A 22,830-nucleotide genomic window follows, 5' to 3' on the forward strand; every position below is an offset into this window, starting at 1 on the left:
CTAGGAAGAAACTACATGTGCACAGGTCTTGGGGGCAGGAAGTGATGTTAGAACTGGAAAAAAAGTCAATGTGGGCAGAGTGAAGACAGGAAGAGTGGCATGTAAACTGAGGCCAGAAAGGAAGACAAGGTTAGAACATTCAGGACTTTGTATTATGAACTTTATCCCAAGTGCAAAGAGAAGCTACTGAAGGGCTCCAAGCAGGAGTGCATAATCAGATTTGTAATGTAAATTATGGGATTATTGCTCTTTAAAAAGTGGAAGAGACATGAGCTCTCCAATGAACACACACTAACAAAAAATCATGTGCATGCACACAGTGAAGGTGATTGTATACAAGTCAGGAAGAGGGTCTTCACTAAGAACTTAATCAGCACCTTGATCTTGGACTTCCCAGCATCCAGAACTGTGAGAAATAAATGTCTGTTGTGTAAGATATCAGTCTATGGTATTTTGTTAGAGTAGCCTGAGCTAAAACAACATCCCTTACTTGTGGATTAGAAGACTTAATGCTGTTAGGATATCGATGTTACCCAAAGTGATCTATAGATTCAGTGCAATTCCCATCAAAATTTCAATAGTGTTTTTTTATGGAAATAAAAAATCCATCTTAAAATTCATATAGAATCACAAGGGGCCCCAAATAGTCAAAACAATTTTGAAAAAGAACAAAGTTTGAGGTCTTACACTTACTGTTTTCAAAATGTATAAAGTTACAGTAAATAAAACAGTGTGGTACTGGCATAAAGACAAACACTTAGAACACTGGAATAGAATAAAGAATCCAGAAGCAAACCTTCTGTTAGAGATGGTTGAATGATTTTTGACCAGGGTGCCCAGACCATTCAATGAAGAAAAGATAGTCTATTCAACAATTGTTGTTGGGAAAACTGGATATTCATACTCAAAAGAATAAAGTTGGACCCTTACATTATGCTATATATAAAAGAATAAAGTTGAACCCTTATATTATACCATATATAAAATTGACCCAAAATGGATCAAAGACCTAAATGTGAAAGCTAACACTATAAAACTTTTTTTGAAAAAACCATAGGGGAAAAGCTTTATGACAACACATGTGGCAATGGTTTCTTGGATAAGACATCAAAGGAACAGGCAACAAAAGAAAATAATAAACTGGACTATATCAAAATTTAAAAATTCTCTGCATCAACTGATAACAGTCATCAGAGTGAAAAGGTAACCCCCAGAATGAGAGAAAATATTTGCAAATCATCTCTCTGATAAGGTTATACACAGAATATATAAAGAACTCTTACAACTCAATTACAACAACAACAACAACAACAACAATAAACCCAAACACCTTGATTAAAAATTGGGCAAAAGACTTAAACAGATATTTCTTCAAAGACATATGCAAATGACCAATAAGCACATAAACACCTTGATTAAAAATTGGGCAAAAGACTTAAACAGATATTTCTTCAAAGACATATGCAAATGACCAATAAGCTCAGCATTACTAATCATTAAGGAACTGAATTCAAAACTACAATGAGATACCATCTCACACCCATTAGAATGGCTACAAAACAAAAACAAACACAAAACAGAAAAACAAAAGCATGGGGAAAGAAAAGGGAAAATAACAAGTGTTGGTGAGGATGTGGAGAAATCAGAGCCCTTGTGCACTGTTGCTGGGAATGGTGCAGCCACTGTGGAAAACAGTACAGTGGTTCCTCAAAAAATTAGAAATGGAATTACAATGTGATCCAGCAATTCTACTGCTGGGGTTAAGCAGGATCTAGAAGAGATATTTATATACTAATGTTCATGGCAGCATTACTCACAATGGTCCCAAAGTGTAAAAAACCCAAGTCAATATTGATGAATAAACACAATGTGCTTTAAGCATACAATGTAGTATTATTCAGTTTTAGAAAGGGAGGAAATTCTGATACATCCTACAACATCGATGAACCTTGAGGATGTTACATTAAGTGAAATGCCAGTCACTGGAAAACTATTGTATGATTTCACTTATATAAGGTACTTGGAGTAGTCAGATTCAGAGACAGAAAGTAGACAGGTGGTTGCGAGAGGCTGGGGACCCTAGGGACAATGGGGTGTTACTGTTTAATTGGGACAGGGTTTCAGTTTTGTAAGAGGAAAAGAATTCTGGAGATAGATGGTGCTGATGGTTGCACAAAAATGTGGGTGTACTTAATGCCACTGAACTGTATTCTTAAAAAATGGTTAACATGGTAAATTTTAGCTTATGTGTGTTTTACAATTAGAAATAACAAACAACTATTGAATTAAAAATAAACAAATTGGGAGAAGCCAAGATGGCAGAACAGCATGGAAGTTTTTTGTGTGTCTCGCATCCATGATATACAGCCAGACCAACACTAAACCATGCTACACACCTAGAAAACTGATTGGGGGATTAACACAACAATCTGCACAACCTGAACCACAGAATTCAGCAGGTACATGGCACAAAGAGCTGAACATGGGGAGTGAGAAGCTGCAGCAGGCAGGGAGGTGCTTTTGTGGGTGGAGAGAGGATGGAGACGGGGGAAGGAGGGAGAATACGGGAAAAGCACCCCTCCCCAAAAGGAGCCGGAGATAAAGTGGAAAATTGGAAACAGCTACAGGGACTAAACTAAAAAGGGAGAAAGGAGAAAGGAGAGGGTTTAAATTCCATTAAGACTGTAAACAAGGGGAGCGCAAAGTCTGCAACTCCATAGCTCCATACCTGGTGGTGCTCTGGTGGGAAGGGCGAATCCCCAGGAGCAGAGTGGGGTCTGGGAGGTTCTTGGGCCACATAGGGAAAAGCGGTTCCACTGCTGGAAGGACATTTGGTAGAGACTGTTGAAGCCACCTGGTCCCAGCAGACCCCAGAGAATGACCACATTCTCTGGTGCTGGAACAAGGTCATTAAGGGTGAAGCCTGGTGCCAGATGTGTGTTGTGATTTTTCATAATCCCTGAAAAGCTGCTGCTACACTATTTCGCGAACTTTTTCTGGGGTGGGCTGGCACCTGGCTGCAGTCTCGGGACACCGGCAGCAGCAGGGTCCAGCAGCAAGCGTTCCTGGGTGCAGCCAACATTCAGCTGTTGCTTATTTGGCCATTGCTCATTTGGCCATTGCTTGGTGAGACCCTCCCGCAGAAGGGCGGAGTGAGTCAAAGCTGCAGTCCTTCGGAAGTAAGGAGCCAGGGAAAACAGCTGTATTTGAGACAAAACTCAGGAGAGAGGTATTGCCCGGGGCCTGGTCACAGACAGTGAAAAAGCAGGGAGTGGACGAGAGCTGAAGACAGAGGACGGGTGCGCGATTGCTGATCGGGGAGAACAGAGTTCTGATACTAGAGACTGGTAGCTGGGCGACGCCATTTTCACTGCTCCCGTGCATGCGCATGCGCATACACACCTAGCGTGCCACAATACTCCACCCCAGTAGGCTAGCAGCGCCATCTAGGGGAGAACAGAACCATTACACTGAGCCCCGTCCAACTGGACCAACCTTGCTCTTCAAGAACACAAGTCTCACTACCTGCTTAGTTTATAGACTATAAAGCACTTCATAGTCTGACTTCTAAGAAAAACTGAAGTAATTTCAGTCCTATTTCAATCTGTTAGTAGGTCCATCTATTCAATTTTCTTTCTTTTCTTTCTCTTTTTCACTTCTTTTCTTTTTCTTGAATACAGAAAGAGAAAAAATTCATTTTTATTGTCAATTTTTATTAAAAATATTTTTCTTTATATTTTTACTATATTTTTTACTTTTGTGTAATTTTTTTCAAATTCTATTTTACTTCCATCATTTTATTTTAGTCTACTTCAGTGTATTCACTTTTTCAACTTTTCAAATGATTTCTTTTTAAAAATATTTTTTAACTTTTTCATTTCTTTTTCTTGAATGCAAAAAGAGAACAACTTCATTTTTACTTTAAATTTCTATTAAAATATTTTTAATTTTTTTACTATTTTTTTACATTTATGTAAATTTTTTCAAATTCTATTTTACTTCCATCATTTTATTCTAGTCTACTACAGTGTATTCACTTTCTCAAATTTTCAAAAAATTTCCTTTTTTTCTTCTCTTTTTTCTCTTTTTTGTTTCTTTTCTTATTCTTGAAAACAGAAAGAGAAAAAATTCATTTTTATTTTTAATTTTTATTAAAAATATTTTTCTTTATTTTTTTTCTACTATATTCTTTACTTTTGTGTAAATTTTTCAAATTCTATGTTACTCCCATCATCTCATTTTAGTCTACTTCAGTGTATTCATTTTTTCAAATTCTTGAACAATTTCCTTCCCCATCCTTTTTTTCTCTAATCTGGCAAACCACTTTCAACACTCAGACCAAAACACAACTAGGATTGAGCATCATTTATTCACTTTTTGTATGTGTGTGTATTTTTAATTTTTTAATTTTAATATTTTTTAATTTTAGTTTTTTAATTTTAATTTTTCTACCTCATTAATTTTTTTTCTACCTTGAAAATGACAAAAGGAAGGAATTCACCCCAAAAGAATGAGCATGAAGAAACGACAGCCAGGGATGTAACCAACACATACAAGCAAGATGTCTGAACCAGAATTTAAAATCACAATAAGAAGAATACTAACTGGAGTCAAAAATAGACTAGAATCCTTTTCTGCAGAGATAAAGGAAGTAAAAAATAGCCAGAATGAAATTAAAAATGCCATAACTGAGCTGCAGTCACGGATGGATGCAGTGGTGGCAAGGATGGACGAGGCAGAACAGAGAATCAGGGATATAGAGAACAAACTTATAGAGAATAACAAAGCAGAAAAAAAAGAGGGAGATTAAGGCAAAAGTACACGATTTAAGAATGAGAGAAATCAGTTACTCATTAAAAAGAAACTATCAGAATCATAGGGGTCCCAGAGGAGGATGAGAGAGAAATAGGGGTAGAAGGGTTATGTGAGCAAATCATAGCAGAAAACTTTCCTAACCTGGGGAAAGACACAGACATCAAAATCCAGGAAGCACAGAGGACCCCCATTAGATTCAACAAAAACCGACCATCAACAAGGCATATCATAGTCAAATTCACAAAATACTTAGGCAAGGAGAGAATCACGAAAGCAGCAAGGGAAAAAAAGTCCCTAACCTACAAGGGAAGACAGATCAGGTTGGCAGCAGACCTATCCACAGAAACTTGGCAGGCCAGAAAGCAGTGGCGGGATATATTCAGTGTGCTGAATCAGAAAACTATGCAGCCAAGAATTCTTTATCCAGCAAGGCTGTCATTCAAAATGGGAAAGATTAAAAGGTTCCCAGACAAATAAAAATTAAAGGAGTTTGTAAGCACTAAACCAGCCCTGCAAGAAATTTTAAGGGGGACTTTCTGAGGGAAGAAAAGATGAAAAAAAAATATATATATATAAATACCAAAAGCAACAAAGGATTAAAAAGGACCAGAGAACACCACCAGAAATTCCAACTCTACAAGAAACATAATGACAATAAATTCATATCTTTCAGTACTCACTCTAAACGTCAATGGACTCAATGCTCCAATCAAAAGACATAGGGTAACAGAATGGATAAGAAAACAAGATCCATCTATATGGTGTTTACAAGAGATCCACTTTAGACCTAAAGACACCCTCAGATTGACAGTAAGGGGATGGAGAACCATCTCTCATGCTAATGGTCAACAAAAGAAAGCTGGAGTAGCCCTACTTATATCAGACAATCTAGACTTTAAGATAGACTGTATCAAGAGATGCAGAAGGGCATTATAGCATAATCAAGGGGTCTATCCACAAAGAAGACCTAACAATTGTACACATTTATGCACCAAAATGTGAGAGCACCAAAATATATAAATCAATTAATCACAAACATAAAGTAACTCATCGGCAGTAATACTATAATAGTTGGAGACTGCAACATCCCACTCACAGCAATGGACAGATCATCTAATCAAAAATCAACAAGGAAACAATGGCTTTGAATGACACACTGGACCAGATGGACTTCACAGATATATTCAGAACATTTCATCCTAAAGCAGCAGAATATACATTCTTCTCCAGTACACATGGAATGTTCTCCAGTATAGACCATATACTGGGACACAAATCAGCCTTAAGTAAATAGAAAAAGACTGAGATCATACTGTGCATATTTTCAGACCACAATGCTATGAGACTTGAAATCAACCACAAGAAAAAATTTGGAAAGGTAACAAATACTTGGAGACTGAAGAACATCCTACTAAAGAATGAACGGGCTAACCAAGAAGTTAAAGAGGAAATTAAAAAATTCATGGAAGCCAATGAAAATGATAACACCATAACCCAAAACCTCTGGGACGCAGCAAAGGCGGTCATAAGAGGAAAGTATATAGCAATCCAAGCCTTTCTAAAGAAGGAAGAAAGATCTCAGATACACAACCTAACCTTACTCCTTAAGGAGCTGGAAAAAGAACAGCAAATAAAACCCAAAACCAGCAGAAGACAGGAAATAATAAAGATTAGAGCAGAAATTAATGTATTGAAACAAACAAAAAAAACCCCAGTAGAACAGATCAATGAAACCAGAAGCTGGTTCTTTGAAAGAATTAACAAAATTGATAAGCCACTAGCCAGTTTGATCAAAAAGAAAAAGGAAAAGACCCAAATAAAGAAAATCAAGAATTAAAGAGGAGAGATCACAACCAACACAGCAGAAATAAAAACACTAATAAGATAATATTAAGAGCAATTATATGCCAATTAAATGGGCAATTTGGAAGAAATGGACAAATTCCTAGAAACATATGCACTACCAAAACTGAAACAGGAGGAAATAGAAAATTTGAACAGACCCATAACCAGTAAGGAAATCAAATTAGTAATCAAAAATCTCCCAAAAAACAAGAGTCCAGGGCCAGATGGATTTCCAGGGGAATTCTACCAAGCATTTAAGGAAGAGTTAACACCTATTTATTCTCTTGAAGTTATTCCAAAAAATAGAAATGGAAGGAAAACTTCCAAACTCTTTCTACGAAGCCAGCATTACCTTGATTCCAAAACCAGACAGAGACCACACTAAAAAGGAGAACTATAGACCAATTTCCCTGATGAACATGGATGCAAAAATCCTCAACAAGATATTAGCCAACCGGATCCAACAATACATTAAAAAATTCACCACGACCATGTGGGATTTATACCTGGGATGCAGGGCTGGTTCAATACCTGCAAAACAATTAGCATGATTCATCACATCAATAAAAGAAAGGACAAGAACCATATGATCCTCTTAATAGATGCAGAGAAAGCACTTGACAAAAATACAGCATCCTTTCTTGATAAAAACCCTCAAGAAAGTAGGGATAGAAGGAGCATACCTCGAGATCATAAACGCCATATATGAACAACACAACGCTAATATCATCCTCAATGGGGAAAAACTGACAGCTTTCCTCCTAAGGTCAGGAACAAGACAGGGATGTCCGCTCTCGCCACTGTTATTCAACATAGTATTGGAAGTCTTAGCCTCAGCAATCAGACAACACAAAGAAATAAAAGGCATCCAAATTGGCCAGGAGGAGGTCAGACTTTCATTCTTCACGGATGACATGATACTCTATATGGAAAACCCAAAAGATCTACCAAAAAACTGCTAGAATTGATTCATGAATTCAGTAAAGTTGCAGGATGTAAATTCAACGCACAGAAATCAGTTGCATTCCTATACACCAACGATGAAGTGACAGAAAGAGAAATCAAGGAATTGATCCCATTTACAGTTTCACCAAAACCCATAAAATATCTAGGAATAAAACTAACTGAAGAGGTGAAAAATCTATACACTGAAAACTATAGAAAGCTTATGAAAGAAATTGAAGAAGACACACACACACACACACACACACACACACACACACACAATGGAAAAAGATTCCATGCTCCTGGATAGGAAGAACAAATATTATTAAAATGTTGATACTACCCAAAGCCATCTACATATTCAATGAAATCCCTATCAAAATAACACCAGCATTCTTCACAGAGCTAGAACAAATAATCCTAAAATTTGTATGGAACCACAAAAACCCCGAATAGCCAAAGCAATCTTGAAAAAGAAAACCAAAGCAGGAGGCATCACAATACCAGACTTCAAGCTATACTACAAAGTTGTAATCATCAAGACAGTATGGTACTGGCACAAGCACAGGCACTCAGATCAATGGAACAGAATAGAGAAATATAGCCAGAAATATCGCCAACTAATCTTTGACAAAGCAGGAAAGAATATCCAATGGAATAAAGACAGTCTCTTCAGCAAGTGGTGCTGGGAAAACTGGACGGCGACATGAAGAATGAGTCTGGACCACTTTCTTACACCATTCACAAAATAAACTCAAAATGGATGAAAGACCTAAATGTAGGACAGGAAGCCACCAAAATCCTTGAGGAGAAAGCAGGCAAAAATCTCTTTGATCTTGCCCGCAGAAACTTCTTACTCAACACGTCTCTGGAGGCCAGGGAAACAAAAGCAAAAATGAACTACTGGGACCTCATCAAAATAAAAAGCTTCTGCACAGCAAAGGAAACAATCAACAAAACTAAAAGGCAACTGACAGAATGGGAGAAGATATTTACAAATGACATTATCAGATAAAGGGCTAGTATCCAAAATCTATAAAGAACTTATCAAACTCAACACCCAAAAAATAAATTATCCAGTGAAGAAATGGGCAAAAGACATGAATAGACACTTCTCCAAAGAAGACATCCAGATGGCCAACTGACACATGAAAAAATGCTCAACATTGCTTATCATCAGGGAAATACAAATCAAAACCACAATGAGATACCACCTTACATCTGTCAGAATGGCTAACATTAACAACTCAGGCAACAACAGATGTTGGTGAGGATGCAGAGAGAGGATCTCTTTTGCATTGTTGGTGGCAATGCAAGATGGTGCAGCCACTCTGGAAAACAGTATGGAGATTCCTCAAAAAACTAAAAATAGAACTACCCTACAACCCAGCAATTGCACTACTAGGCATTTACCCACGGGATACAGGTGTGCTCTTTCGAAAGGACACATGCACCACCATGTTTATAGCAGCACCAAAAACAATAGCCAAAGTATGGAAAGAGCCCAAATGTTCATCGATGGATGAATAGGTAAAGAAGATGTGGCATATATATATACAATGGAGTTTTACTCGGCAATCAAAAAGAATGAAATCTTGCCATTTGCAACTGCATGGATGGAACTGGAGGGTATTATGTGAAGCGAAATTAGTCAGAGAAAGACAAAAATCATATGACCTCACTCATTTGAGGACTTCAAGAGACAAAACAGATGAACATAAGGGAAAGGAAACAAAAATAATATAAATACCAGGAAGGGGACAAAACAGAAGAGACTCAGAAATATGGAGAACAAACTGAAGGTTCCTGGAGGGATTGTGGGAAGGGGGATGGGCTAAATGGGTAAGGGGCATTAAGGAATCTACTCCTGATATCACTGTTGCACTATATGCTAACTAATTTGGATGTAAATTTAAAAAAAGTTAATAAAAGAAACACAAACTATAATTAATGAATAAATATTTAAATAAAAATATTTAAATAAAGCGAACTTAAAATTTAAATTTAAAAATGTTAAATATTTTTACAAAAATAAAACAATTTGCATTTAACATTGAGTGTCCATCTAGTTGCCAATTTAAATTATGGATATTAGATTTCAAAAGTGTATGCCTAAATCAATAGATACTCAAATTTATGAGGAATACATATTATTTAGTATCGCAGATATAAAATAATGTAGCGTGTCACCATGTACAACTCTTGCAAATGCCATGCTTTATTCACAGGTACGTTCAGGGCCACAAACTGGGACACGATGAGAATCAAGAAAAAAATGCTCAACACTTCTGGGGAATAATAGCTCATTAATGCAAGAATCTATTGCATTCTCGATCTCTGAGAGGAAAGATTTGACAAGTTAATGAATTTGTCTTTTTTTCTTGAGTACTTCTGTTCCTCAAGTCTTCATGCTCTTAGGTAGTGTCTATGTTCACAACATTCAGATATAGTCTTCTCTCAAAGGCAAGACCTGAGGAGCAGCGCGTCCTTGGAGCCTGGGAGTGGAGGCTTAGAGTCATCGGTCACGCTGTGCAAGCCCTGAGCACCAGATCCCTGGTGACAGAAGCAACCATATATCCCTCACGAAATTTGCTGTTGGTGTGTGTTTGTGATATGTGTAGCCCTCTAAAAGCACAAGGCCCCTCTTTCTCGGGCCAAAGCATGGCACTGTTGAAGCCCCACCTGCTATTCGTTGAAATGAAAATGCGCCAGTTAGACTCAATCCATCCACACGGTGAAAGCTAGAATGGTTTGCTGTTCAGAGAATTTGTTTGTCTGAGGTAGATATTTGGCTTGAATTTTCTAGATTTCAGCTACTTTTTATCAGCTCCATGATCTTGAAAAAGTTATTTATGAGTTGTATACCCAGGTTTTCTCATCTCTAAAATGGGGGTTAAAATAGGACTAGCATCGATGCATCGAGTGAAGATTAAATGAGAAGATGCATATAAAGTTCTTAGCAGTATAACTGGCCCAGGGTGGGTGTTAGTGATAATGGTGATAATGATCTGGATGGCAAGTCAGAGCTTGGTGGAAATTCACGTTCCATTACAATTTCTGGGATAGACTGGCTGGTACTTAGAGTTAAGAGAACTAATTAGACTAGGGTGTGACTTTTACATCATGAAGATGTAAGGCACAGCTAATGTTCTTTCAATCTGGAAAACAGAACAAGGCTCTCTGAGGTACCGTCCAACCCAGAGATACTGCTTGAGGAGACCCAGAATAACCACCAGTGATATTAAGAATGTCAGGTTCTCTGAAGAGCTTGAGTGCTCTTAGGATATGCTGCAAATATATGAGTGGTTACCTGCCAAGTTTCAGGATCTCAGGGAGGCCTTAATATCCAGGGAAAAGGTCTTTGCCTGATTTGAGTAACTGATTGATTGGAAGACCTGCTTTGATGAGAACTGAGTTGACTTATCTCGTTTTGTGTACAGAACTCCATTAACAATTGCTTTCCACCATTCCTTTGCTGAACTATGGACCATTTAAGGGAGAGAGAAGAAAAAAACTTCAAAGGTAATTTCTTTCAGCTCCAAAAATGGTCTTGGTTTTTCTGGTTTAACACAGAATTGAGAAGTAAGCATGCATCATTTATTTCTATGCAAAAAACATTCTTCACTTCAAACGGCAATTAGTGATAACATTTCTATCTGGTGTCGTGATGAGATTTTTATGCTAATCATCACATAGCAGTAAATTAATCATTTGGGCACAGTTAGAGAGAATGTATATTTCATGAGACAGATATAGATATCAAGATCTGTTTGATATTTACTCAAGGTAAATGGGAAGCATCTCGAATTATTATGAAGGAAGCATACTGAGCAAATAGAACTGCGTGGCAATGAAATGGATGTGGTGTAGAAGCATGAGGATTTTCAAAACACTCTTGGTGTCATCAGTGTAATTATTGTGAGGAAGGTGGAACACTCTGGGGAACCTAAACTCCAAATCATTCGCAGACACATCAGAACCCTCAAAGCCACATCTTAACGACGTCAAGGGCAAAATCAGCAATCGACCTCCTTTCCCTGAATCCCCTCCTTTTTCTGTTGCAGAATTCACCTTCTTCACATTATACAGTATTTAAATGGCTTCTCTTCTCAATTTGCACTTAAGTCTACTCAACCAAATGAATCAGAAAAGCAACTTGACCCTGAAGTCAAATTGGAAAGCTGCTGTATGCAGAGGAAATAGGCCACCACTCAAATGATACACCATTTCTTAGCAGATGAACAGTTCCTTTTACAACAATTTATGGAAAATAAGAGAATTCTACCTAAAAATGTCTATAGCTATAGTTATTCAATAGCATGTGCCAGGCTCCACAACTATCTAGTAGACCTAAGCAGTTAGGATGTGCATGTTCTTGTGAGTTTTTTTTCATATTCCTTCTTTCACCCTTCTATTTTTCCAACTCCCATGTACTTCTCCATATCTCCTATATTACTAGTGCTACTGATAACCACATTCACCAACACACAATATTCACAATGTCCCCCAACCTAGCTCCTCTAATACTTCTCCATTAAAGCAGCAGTAAGGGGGTCAGTTAGGAAATGGGCCAATTCTGCTATCGTTTGGCCCTGTACAATTCTTTCCCCCCGCCCCCAGGGAAATAAACAACTCTCTGGGGAAAGGCAAAGAGATGAAATAAGATCCATTTCCTAAGAGCCATTTCCAGGATATAGGCAATGGGTTCTGATAATTCATAGATGCTGCTTATTTTTAATCTCAGTCTTTGGGCAGTTCATGAAATCCCTGAGATCCACATTCCCAAATTAGAATCAAGTAGTGAGAAAAGAATGAACCAAAATGTACAAAACATAAAATGAATATGGTTGTATACACTGGACAAAAATTAGTGACTTGACACTCACTTCTGGCCAAGCAGAAGTAAAAAGGACCAGACTTGTCTTTCAATATTAAACAAAAATCCAAATAAAATGTATGAAACAAGACAGTGGACATCAGGAAATGAAGGACATAGGTGCCCAAGAGACAGAAACAAATAGGGTGAGCTCTATGCTGGCCCTAGATTACTGCCTTGAGAGTTGCAGTTGCAGTTCAGAGAAGGAAAACCCAAACAGAGAGCAGCCAACCGAGTTAAGGAGAGGGATCTGAGTGTTCACAGAGGAGGCCAAGGCAGCTAGAGTTCATAAGATACACTCTCAGAGAGGGGAGAGTTTCACAGAGTGAGAATGTTAGAGACCTGCAGAGGGTCTCCTCACCCCTCCCCTAAATCTGAGTTCTGAAAGTTTTGATATGGAGGTGTGTGTGTGTGTGTGTGTGTGCGTGTGTGTGCATGTGTGCGTGTGTGTTATTATTCAGTTGTGGAAGTGTTTTAATTTCAATTATGATTTCTTCTGTGGCACATGGGTCACTTCTTCATTTCATTAAGTCACTTATTTTCCAAACTTATATTTTTTTAGTTGATTAGTCCATTGTGGTAGTAAATTTATTGAGTTTTTTCTTCTTATTCCATTTTTGGAGATGTTGTTCTGTTGTTTTACACTCTACCTCTATTTTTTTTTTGTGGTTACCCTAGAAAATTTAACATTTATATTTAACTTGGTAAAGCCTAAATTTAGACAGTACCTCTATTATCTTCTAGAGCAATACAAGGACCTTAGGACACCAATTCCTGTAACTTCTCTTTTCATTTATATGCTATTTTAGCCAATTATCTTCTTTCTTTTCAAATTATAGATATTATTTTATTTAGTTCATGTTTGTTTAAAATATTTACCATCTTCTTTGCTCTTAATTTCTAGTGAGCTGCCAGACTGAGGTGATCAATTAGGACAAGGAACCAAAATGAAATTAACAATCATGCTTTCATTACTTATGCAGATAACATATGCAAGATGTAAGAATAGGCACCAGTTCCCCAATATTCCATTTTCCTCGCACCAGGCAAGGGTCAGGTGAATCAGCACAGATGGAGGGGAATCTTACTGCCAAAGAGTTCTGAACAAAAGACTCCTGCCATTTTATGGATTGGGATGGGGCTAGGGAGAAGGGAGGGGAAATGGCTAGAAGTGAAAAGAACCAAGTCAGAGTAGACAAAAGTGTCTTAGTCAAGATCCTCAATAGGGAGGCCTCTGAATGGAGTTGTTGGGCTTGAAATGCAGATTATGTATGAATCTGGCTGGCCAGTAGGTCCTAAGTGCTTGACTGCAACTCTCTTCAGAAAAATATAACGTACCAGTTGTGTACTAAGTCTTGTGTGAGGATAGCTTTCCTCCATGAGGCCTGCTGGGCTGGTCTGCCCTGCCCCCTTGTAATTGCCTATAGATGAGTCTAAATGATCACACATAGATTTTTGGTGTGGAGCCAGACTTTTCACTTCTTGTCTATTGGTCTTCACTCTAGGGCCATTTAATTTTTCCAGGAGTAGACATTTTCATATTTCCTTTATCAAAGGTCTGTTGCTGGTAAACTCTCTCAATTTCTGTTTACCTGAAAACATCCTTATTTTGTTCTCGTTCTTGTATGCTATTTTTGCTGAGCATAGAATTTTTAGGTTGGTAATTGTCTCTTAGCATGTTGAAGGTATCTTTCCAGTGTCTTCTGGCTTGCATTGTTGCTGTTATTAAGAAGTTAGCTATTATTGATTTTTGCTCCTTTTAAAATAATCCCTTCTCTCTTGTTTCAAAGATCTTTTCTGTGGTCTGTAGTTTCTCTATAACATGTCCTAGTGTAGATTTCTTTGCATTTATTCTGTTTGGGATTCACTGGGCTTCTTGACTGTGTCAACTGATATATTTCATTATTTCTGGAAGTTTTTCATTTATTATTTATTCTTATTCTTGTAGTCTTATTTCTTTTATTATTGTTTGTCTTATTTTCTCTTTTATGCAACCCTGATTAAATATGTGTTAGATGATAACTCTATCCTTCATATTTCTTAACCTCTCGTTCATATTTTCTGTGTTTTTTCTTTCTGTGCTAAATTCTCATTAATTTTTTCACTATTCTTTCAGTTCATGAATTCTCCTATCTGCAATTAAACTGGTCCCCTAAGTTTAAATTTTTACTTATAATTGTTTACATTTCTTTAAGTTCTATTTTTTTTTTTTTTTTACAATATGCCTGGTCACTTGTACTCTCATATTCAATTTTCAATCTCTTCTTTTGATTCTTTAAACACAATAGATATAGTTTAGAAAATTCTCAGTCTAATAATTCCAATATCAGAAGACATTGTGGTTCAATTATGTTTTGTATTCTTAGTTTGTTCTTGCTCAGAATGCTACAGTTCTTTATTTGCTTTTGTTTTTTAAATTTTTTTGCATTTGACTGTGGGTTAATATTTATTGTAACATTATCGATGGGAATTTCTTTGGGCCTTCTACTCAGCACTTATTCAATAATGGTAATTTTCCTTGCAGTATTGAAATTTATTTTTAGTTCACCATTGTATTGAGGTATAATCCTTTGAGATCTCAGTTTTATTGGGGGTTCTCTAGTATCCCTAATATGTCTTTGAGATTTGTCTACAGTTCCCTGAGCCCTGAAAAGCAGTGAAATGGAATTGAAGTTTACCACCTGCTGCAAATTTTCTCATAGAGAAAGCTGATTTAATGTGCTATGTATCTCTTTTGGTTCATGCCTTCACTTAGTTTTTTGTTTAATATTTTTTTAACTTTTAACCAGTATTTATATATTTAAGTGTTTCTCAGATGGTATCCAGAATTTTTAGTGTAAGGGTCAAAGTATCTCTTTGCTGCCTTGCCAGAAATGAAAGACCTACTCTATCTATCAATCTTTTTAATTATTACCATTAATAAAACTGTTACTTTGTCTTTTCCTTCTGGAAATTCAATTACATGTATGTTAGACCATTTGCTATCCAATTACATGTATATTAAATCACATATGTATTAGATTACAACTCTTGGAAGATCATTTCGGTGTTTGTTTGTTTTCCTTCACTATTTCTTTCCTTAGTATTTCAGTTTGGGTACTTTTTATTGGCCTAATTTCAAGTTCATTCTTTCCTCAGCCTTGTTCAGTCTGCTGAGGTACCCAATAAGGAAATTCTTCATCTCTGATATTATATTTTTTATTTTAGCATTGGCATTTGACTCTGTTTTATAGTTTTCATCTCTCTGTTAAAATTCTCCTTCTGTTCATGTATGTAGTCCTAGATCTTTAATGTATCCACCAAAGTTATGTCAGATCCCTCTCTGATAGTTCCAGCATCTAGGCTATCTTTTAGTCTGGCTCTCTCATTTGCTTTAACTCTTGACAATGCATTTACTTTTTCTTGTAGTTTTTAAAATTATTAAAAAAATTTTTAAAATAATTTTTAAAGTTTATTTATTTTGTGAGAGAGAGAGAGTGACAGAGCGAGCAAGGGATGGGCAGAGAGAGAGAATCTCGAGCAGGCCCTGTACTGCTAGCACGGAGCCCAGTGTGGAGCTCAAACCCATGAACCGTGAGATCACAACCTGAGCTGAAACCAAGAGTTGGTTGCTTAACCAACTGAGCATCCAGGAACTCCATTAAATTATTTTTTTAAATTGAATACTGGACATTGTGTGTAGAAGAACAGTAGATATTGTTCCCAGAGTGGATGAGGATCAATGTTTTTTCTCTGTTAGAGCCTATGAGTATTATTTGGCCTTGCTGAGTCTCAACCTTGTCAACAGCAAAATGGGAATATGCCCCAACTTCATAGAAATCTTTTGTGAAATATATAAAACATCAACAGTATATTTATATTATTGTTTACCTGGTGATAGACCTTATTTTGTATCTTGAGTAAGGCAACTAGATTATACATACTTAGTTTTTATCTCCAAATGGTGACTTTTTTTCTTTTAATTAAAAAATCATATTTCATTAAAAAATTCTAATGACATAAAAATGTAGAAATTAGAAAGCCAAATGTCTCCATACATTCAATGAAGACCATATTACAATTGTGTATTCCTCTACTCCTTCGATAAATAGCATAAAAAACTGGTGTCCTTGTATTTGACTTAATGTTCATCAATACACACATGAAAACCAGAGATCTTCCAAATATTTATCCAGTATTTACTTTCAAAGTAGAAACAATATTTTTTACAGGTGGTATAATGAAATGTCCCCACTGTGATCTCTACCATATGTGGATTCTATGTTGGGTGGGGGTCATTTATTCCTCTAGAAACACAATTTGGAAAGTATCAAGAGAGACGGTAATAGAAAGTATGAAAAAGTACTGTGCTTTGAAAATGGACTAGGTCAGATGAAACTGTTAGTTGAAGAAGGACTTCCTGGAGCTGCAGACTCAGGATTCCTGGCCAGAAAGGACAAGCATGCTTTCTTTCTTGCTCTTGCTAAGACCTGGGCAGCATTTCCTCCATGTCTGCAATGACGTAAGAGACAACAGCCCAAACAGTGGCAGCAACATTCATCTGCTTTGGATCCATGATAGTCATGGTGTCTCCACGGGAGTGATGGAAGGAGAAATATTTATATAGGTCATCAAGTAGACTGGCTCCTGGGGAGAAAAGAGGAAGAATTCTTAGTGAAATATTTTGACAGAGATTTCTGATTAGCTGTTCAGAAACCATTGCTACTCACTCTTCCTGCTCCTACGATGCAGGCCACAGTGGCAAAATCATTACTTTCCCAGCTTCTCTTGCAGTAAGAAATGGCCATGTGGCACCATTCTTACTACTAGGATATGAGTGGCAGGCTATGGAGAGTTCTAGGAAAGCCTTTACTTTGGTGACAAGAGTCAGGAAAATGCCCTAGTGCTGCATTAAAGAAGATGAGAAGTTTGGAGATGAATGGGGCAAAAAGCCCACACACTAAAAATGTCAGAGTTGAAAGAGAAAAGGAGCTAGGAGTTAGAAAATACTGGTAGCCCATTGAACATTGCCTACTTCTGGACTATCTGCTACATCAAATAAATAAATAAATAAATAAATAAATAAATAAATAAATAAACGAACCTTCACTTGTTTAAGTAACTGATACAAATGTCCTACTTATTTATGAAAAGATATCTTCTTCTGTATCTTCAAGCGTGAAAATTATGTACCTTCCTAGATGCAAAGAAAGCCCACACTTTTTTGCTCAAGTTTTTCTTCTCCAATGATCCATATACTTCCCATGAGATTTCCCAGCAACCTCCAAGGGCACCAGCAGGTGTCTCTACCCAGTTAAGAGCTTTCTTCTCTCTCTAGAGAGGCTTTTGTCTAGCTTCAGCCATGAACCACAGCTTTGGTGAGGCTTCACTGTCCCTTTATCATCCTTCAGAAGATCTTGGACCCAGTTTGTAGATTCCAACTGCAGTTTTTTAGCCTCTGGTCTTATGTATGTATGTATGTATGTATGTATGTTTGTATGTATGTACTTATTGTTAACTATACATACATAAGATTTCAAAGAACAGAAATGCATATCATGATGGATGACAATATAAGAAGTAGGAATATGTTCACAATCCAATGCAAGAAAGACATTACAAGTACCTTTGAAGCCCATTTTATGAGCTCCCTGCCCCTTGCAGATCCTTTTCTCCCTCCAGAGGTACCCACTTTCCTGTTCTGCTTGTATGTTAATCACTCTTTGCTTTTTTAAAAAAACAGTTTTACCATATACTTATATGGCATTACAAATGAATGAATGAATGAATGAATAAAGTATTTATTGTTTAACACTGTCTGCCTTTGAAACATATACACCAGATATGTTTCTGTGACTTGTTTTTTCTGCTCATTGTGTATAGCTGCAGTATTTTCATTTTTTATTGCTGTACATTCCATTTATTGCATTGCATTTATTTATCCATTTTCCTGATGATGGACATTTAGGTTGTTTCCAGTTTTCATTATTAAATGTTGCCATCAACATTCTCTAGTGTCTAAATAGAGGAATGAAATTGCTGGGCTATAGAGCAGATGTGTGTTTAATTGTATTGTGTAATTCCAAAATGTTGCCTTTTTCAGTGTGCACTGCCACTGTCAGTATATGAGTCTTCCTCTTGTTTCATATCCTCTCTAGCATTTGGTAATATTAAACTAACATTTGCTAATCTGGTGGGTATGAAATATTATCTCATTATGATTTTAACTTTATTTTTTAAAATTATTAATGAGACTAAGCAAGTTTTCATATATTTTTTTGTTATTTATGTTTTCTCTTTTGTGAAATGCTTGTTCATGCCTTTTGCCCATTATAAATTGATTTGTGTTTTCCTATTGATTTGTAGGAATTCTTGAAATATTGTAGATACTAATATTTTCTTGGTAGAAGTTTATACAAATCATTTCCCAGCTTGTGACTCTTTTCACTCTGTTTTTCATGTACTTTGCTGAATAGATGCTCTTTTAATGTAATTTAATTTATTAATTTTTTCTTATGATTTTCACTTTCTGACTCTTGTTTAAGAAGTTTTGTCCTACTCTAATATCATAAAAATATTCTCTGGTGTTCTATTCTAAAAGCTGAAAAGTTTTGATTTTATTTTTGACTTCTTCATCCATTTAGAATTGGAATTGATTTTGTATATGGTAGGCTTATATTTTTATTTTTCAGATGTCCCAACAAATTTATTGACTAGTACATCCTTTTTTCCCACAGATCTGCAGTATCAATTTTCCATATATCAAATTTTCTTATACAAGTGGGTTTGTTTTGGGGCTTTCTAAATCTGTTCCAATGGTCTATTTGTGTATCCCTGTGGCAATACTACAGTGTCTTAATTACTTCTGCTTTCTATTCTTTGTTATCTGGCAGAGCAAATTCTCTCACCTTCTCTTCCTTCCCCTTCAGAAATGCCTTACTATTCTCAACTGTTTGCTCTTTCAGATAACATTTAGAGTCATTTTTAAATTGTACAAAGAATATTTTTGGATTTTGACAGATAGTGTGATAATCTACATATCAGTTTGGGGAGAGCTCAGATGTTTATATTAGGATATTGTGTTCTTATCCATGAAAATGGTGTATTGACATATTTCTATTTATTGAAGTCTTCTGTAACATCTTTAAAGTTTTGTAATACTGTTTGCATACCTTTTGTTAGTTTTCTTGTCTCCAAGACTTATATTTTTTGTTGCAAATTATAAATTATACATTTAAAAATTCTGCATTTTCTGTTTGTGGCTATCCATTTTTAGCATCAAACATATATCTGATTCATAAAAAGGCAGGTGTTCCTTCTTTTTGTACACATTGGAATAGTTTGTGTAAGATCAGAAATGATTCATTTCCTGGTTATTTTGTAGTAGAACTCCTTACAAAACTAAGTCTGGTCCTTTGTTTATGGTAAAAATTTTAACTAATGATTAAATTTCTCTCCTGGTTATTGGGCTATTCAGGTTTTGTATTTCTTCTTGAATTAACTTTGGAAATTATTTTTTATGTGTGAGTTTTGCCCAAATATTCAAAATAATCTGCATACAACTATCAGTTATATCCTGTTTTTATCTCTGTTTATGTCTGCATGTATAGGAATGCACTTTTTTTCATTCTCCATATTAGTTATTTAATGACTTCTCTCTCTTTTGTTCATCAGTCTTGCCAGCAGTTTATCAGTTGTATTCGTCTTTTGGAAAAAAAAGAGACATTTTTTTAATATATGAAATTTATTGTCAAATTGGTTTCCATACAACACCCAGTGCTCATCCCAAAGGATGCCCTCTTCAATGCCCATCACCTACCCTCCCCTCCCTCCCATCCCCCATCAACCCTCAGTTTGTTCTCAGTTTTTAAGAGTCTCTTATGCTTTGGCTCTCTTCCACTCTAACGTCTTTTTTGTTTTTTTCCTTCCCTTCCCCCATGGGTTTCTGTTAAGTTTCTCAGGATCCACATAAGAGTGAACACATATGGTATCTGTCTTTCTCTGTATGGCTTATTTCACTTAGCATCACACTCTCCAGTTCCATCCATGTTGCTACAAAGGGCCATATTTCATTCTTTCTCATTGCCACGTAGTACTCCATTGTGTATATAAATCACAATTTCTTTATCCATTCATCAGTTGATGGACGTTTAGGCTTTTTCCACAATTTGGCTATTGTTGAGAGTGCTGCTATAAACATTGGGGTACAAGTGCCCCTACGCATCAGTACTCCTGTATCCCTTGGGTAAATTCCTAGCAGTGCTACTGCTGGGTCATAGGGTAGGTCTATTTTTAATTTTTTGAGGAACCTCCACAGTTTTCCAGAGTGGCTGCACCAATTTGCATTCCCACCAACAGTGCAAGAGGGTTCCCGTTTCTCCACATCCTCTCCAGCATCTATAGAAGAGACATTTTTTTTTAACACTCTCTACCATATAGTGGTTTTTCTTCCATTGATTTCGATTTCTATTTATTATTTTCCTCCTTCCTTCTTTGGCTTTATTCACTTTTCTTTTTCTTACATCTTGAGTTGAGTGTTATGTTCATTGCTTCGCTGCTTTCTCTGTCTCCAGCACATACAGTAAGGCTACCATCCTTCCTATTGTTGCCTTGGCGATCTATATCCCACCAGTTCTGATGCGTATTTTCACCATTGCTCAGTTCTAAATATTTACCAATTTCTAGTTTGAGTTTTCTCTTTGACTCATGAGTTAGAATGTGTTTTGTAATTATTAAAAGTATGAGGACTTCCCTAGTTATTTTTTCATTATTGATTTCTAATCCAGCTTATAGAGAATGCAGGCTGTATGATACAGATTCTTGTAATTCTATTGAGATTTTCTCTGTAGTCTAATGTATGATCCATTTTTATAAATGTTCCATGTGTGGAAAAGAGTATGCTTCCAGTGTGTGGTATATATGCATGAGATCAAGCTTGTTAGTTGTGTTCTTTAAATCTTTTAACACCTAACTGATTTATTATCTATTCAGTCTATCAATTTTGAGAGGTTTATGTGGAAATGTCCCTCTGTGATTTTAGATGTTTTTTTTTTCTTGTAGTTCTAGCAATTTCTTTGTTATATATTTCAAACTTATACTATTAGGGGCATACAAATTTAGAATTACAGCATCCTGATAAATTGAACATCTTTATTAATGTGTAGTCATCCTCTTTATTTTTAGTAATGCTTTTTGTCTTGAAGTTAGTTTTTCTTAATATTTAATATAGCCATATCTTCTTTATTTACCCTAATATGTCTTCTTTCATCATTTTACTTGCATTCTTCCTTGCTTCTTGTTTTTAGAGGTTTCTCTTATAAAGACTTTAAAGTTGAATTAAAAAAATTTTTTTAAACGTTTATTTATTTTTGAGACAGAGAGAGACAGAGCATGAACGGGGGAGGGGCAGAGAGAGAGGGAGACACAGAATCCAAAACAGGCTCCAGGCTCTGAGAGGTCATCACAGAGCCCGAGGCAGGGCTCGAACTCAAGGACCGCAAGATCATGACCTGAGCTGAAGTCGGACGCTTAACCGACTGAGCCACTCAGGCGTCCCTAAAGTTGAATTTTAAAAATGTAGTCTAACAATCTGAATTTTAACTGGACAGTATAACTCACTTGTGTAGATTGTGAATATTGTTAAATTGAATTCATTTATACCATCTTAGTTTTTTTTTTATTTTTTTGAATGTTTATTTATTTTTGAGAGAGAGAGAAAAAGAGAACAGGGGAGGGGCAGAGGGAGAGGGAGACACAAAATCTGAAGCAGGCTCCAGGCTCTGAGCTGTCAGCACAGAGCCTCACGCTGGGCTTGAATCTACAAACTGAAATCATGACCTGAGCCAAAGTTGGACACTTAACTGACTGAGCCACCCAGGTGCCCTTATACCATCTAAGTTTTTGCTTTCTATCTGTTAATTTTGTTTTCTATGTTTGTTCCCCTCCCCACCCCCCCCACTTTCTTTCTTGCCTTCCTTTGTGTTGATTTTTTTCCCTTTTATTATTCCTTTTATCCCTTCCACTCTACTAGTTTGGAGATTACACACTTTATTTCAATTCTGTCAGTGGAGACCTTAGAAATCATAGCTCACATATTTAATTAAAGTCAATCAATATCTTATAAGAGGACACTAGGGCCTCTTTTGTCTCCTGTCCCAGATGTACCCACTGCTCATTAATAATCATGATTCAAAAAAACAGACATTGCCAGATACCCTCAAACAAATGCCAGGCTCCAGAGTTTTTTTTCTATAGATTCTCACTTATAATTTTTCTCCTCTGAGAAATTCCCTTACTTTGCCTTACTAAGCCATGCATTATAGAAAGACAATTATTGTTGTACCCAACAATTATTTTTTGGGGGAAGAAAT

General features: G+C 36.4%; 1 protein-coding gene across 2 annotated transcripts in view; it reads right to left on the bottom strand.

The window, feature by feature from the left end:
• CPQ (carboxypeptidase Q) overlaps positions 1-22,830 on the bottom strand; it is a 483,553-nt gene that overhangs the window by 14,126 nt on the left and 446,597 nt on the right. Inside the window, exon 8 of one of the 2 annotated variants that reach the window (XM_053208529.1) lies at positions 13,430-17,107. The exons of the other annotated variant lie outside the window; for it this stretch is intronic. Coding sequence (XP_053064504.1) covers positions 16,944-17,107 — 164 coding nt within the window. The 3' untranslated portion in view covers positions 13,430-16,943. Of the gene's footprint in view, positions 1-13,429; positions 17,108-22,830 lie in introns of those variants that run through there. 2 annotated transcript variants of the gene reach the window in all.

Source organism: Acinonyx jubatus, chromosome F2, assembly GCF_027475565.1.
Source record: "Acinonyx jubatus isolate Ajub_Pintada_27869175 chromosome F2, VMU_Ajub_asm_v1.0, whole genome shotgun sequence".
NCBI lineage: Eukaryota > Metazoa > Chordata > Mammalia > Carnivora > Felidae > Acinonyx > Acinonyx jubatus.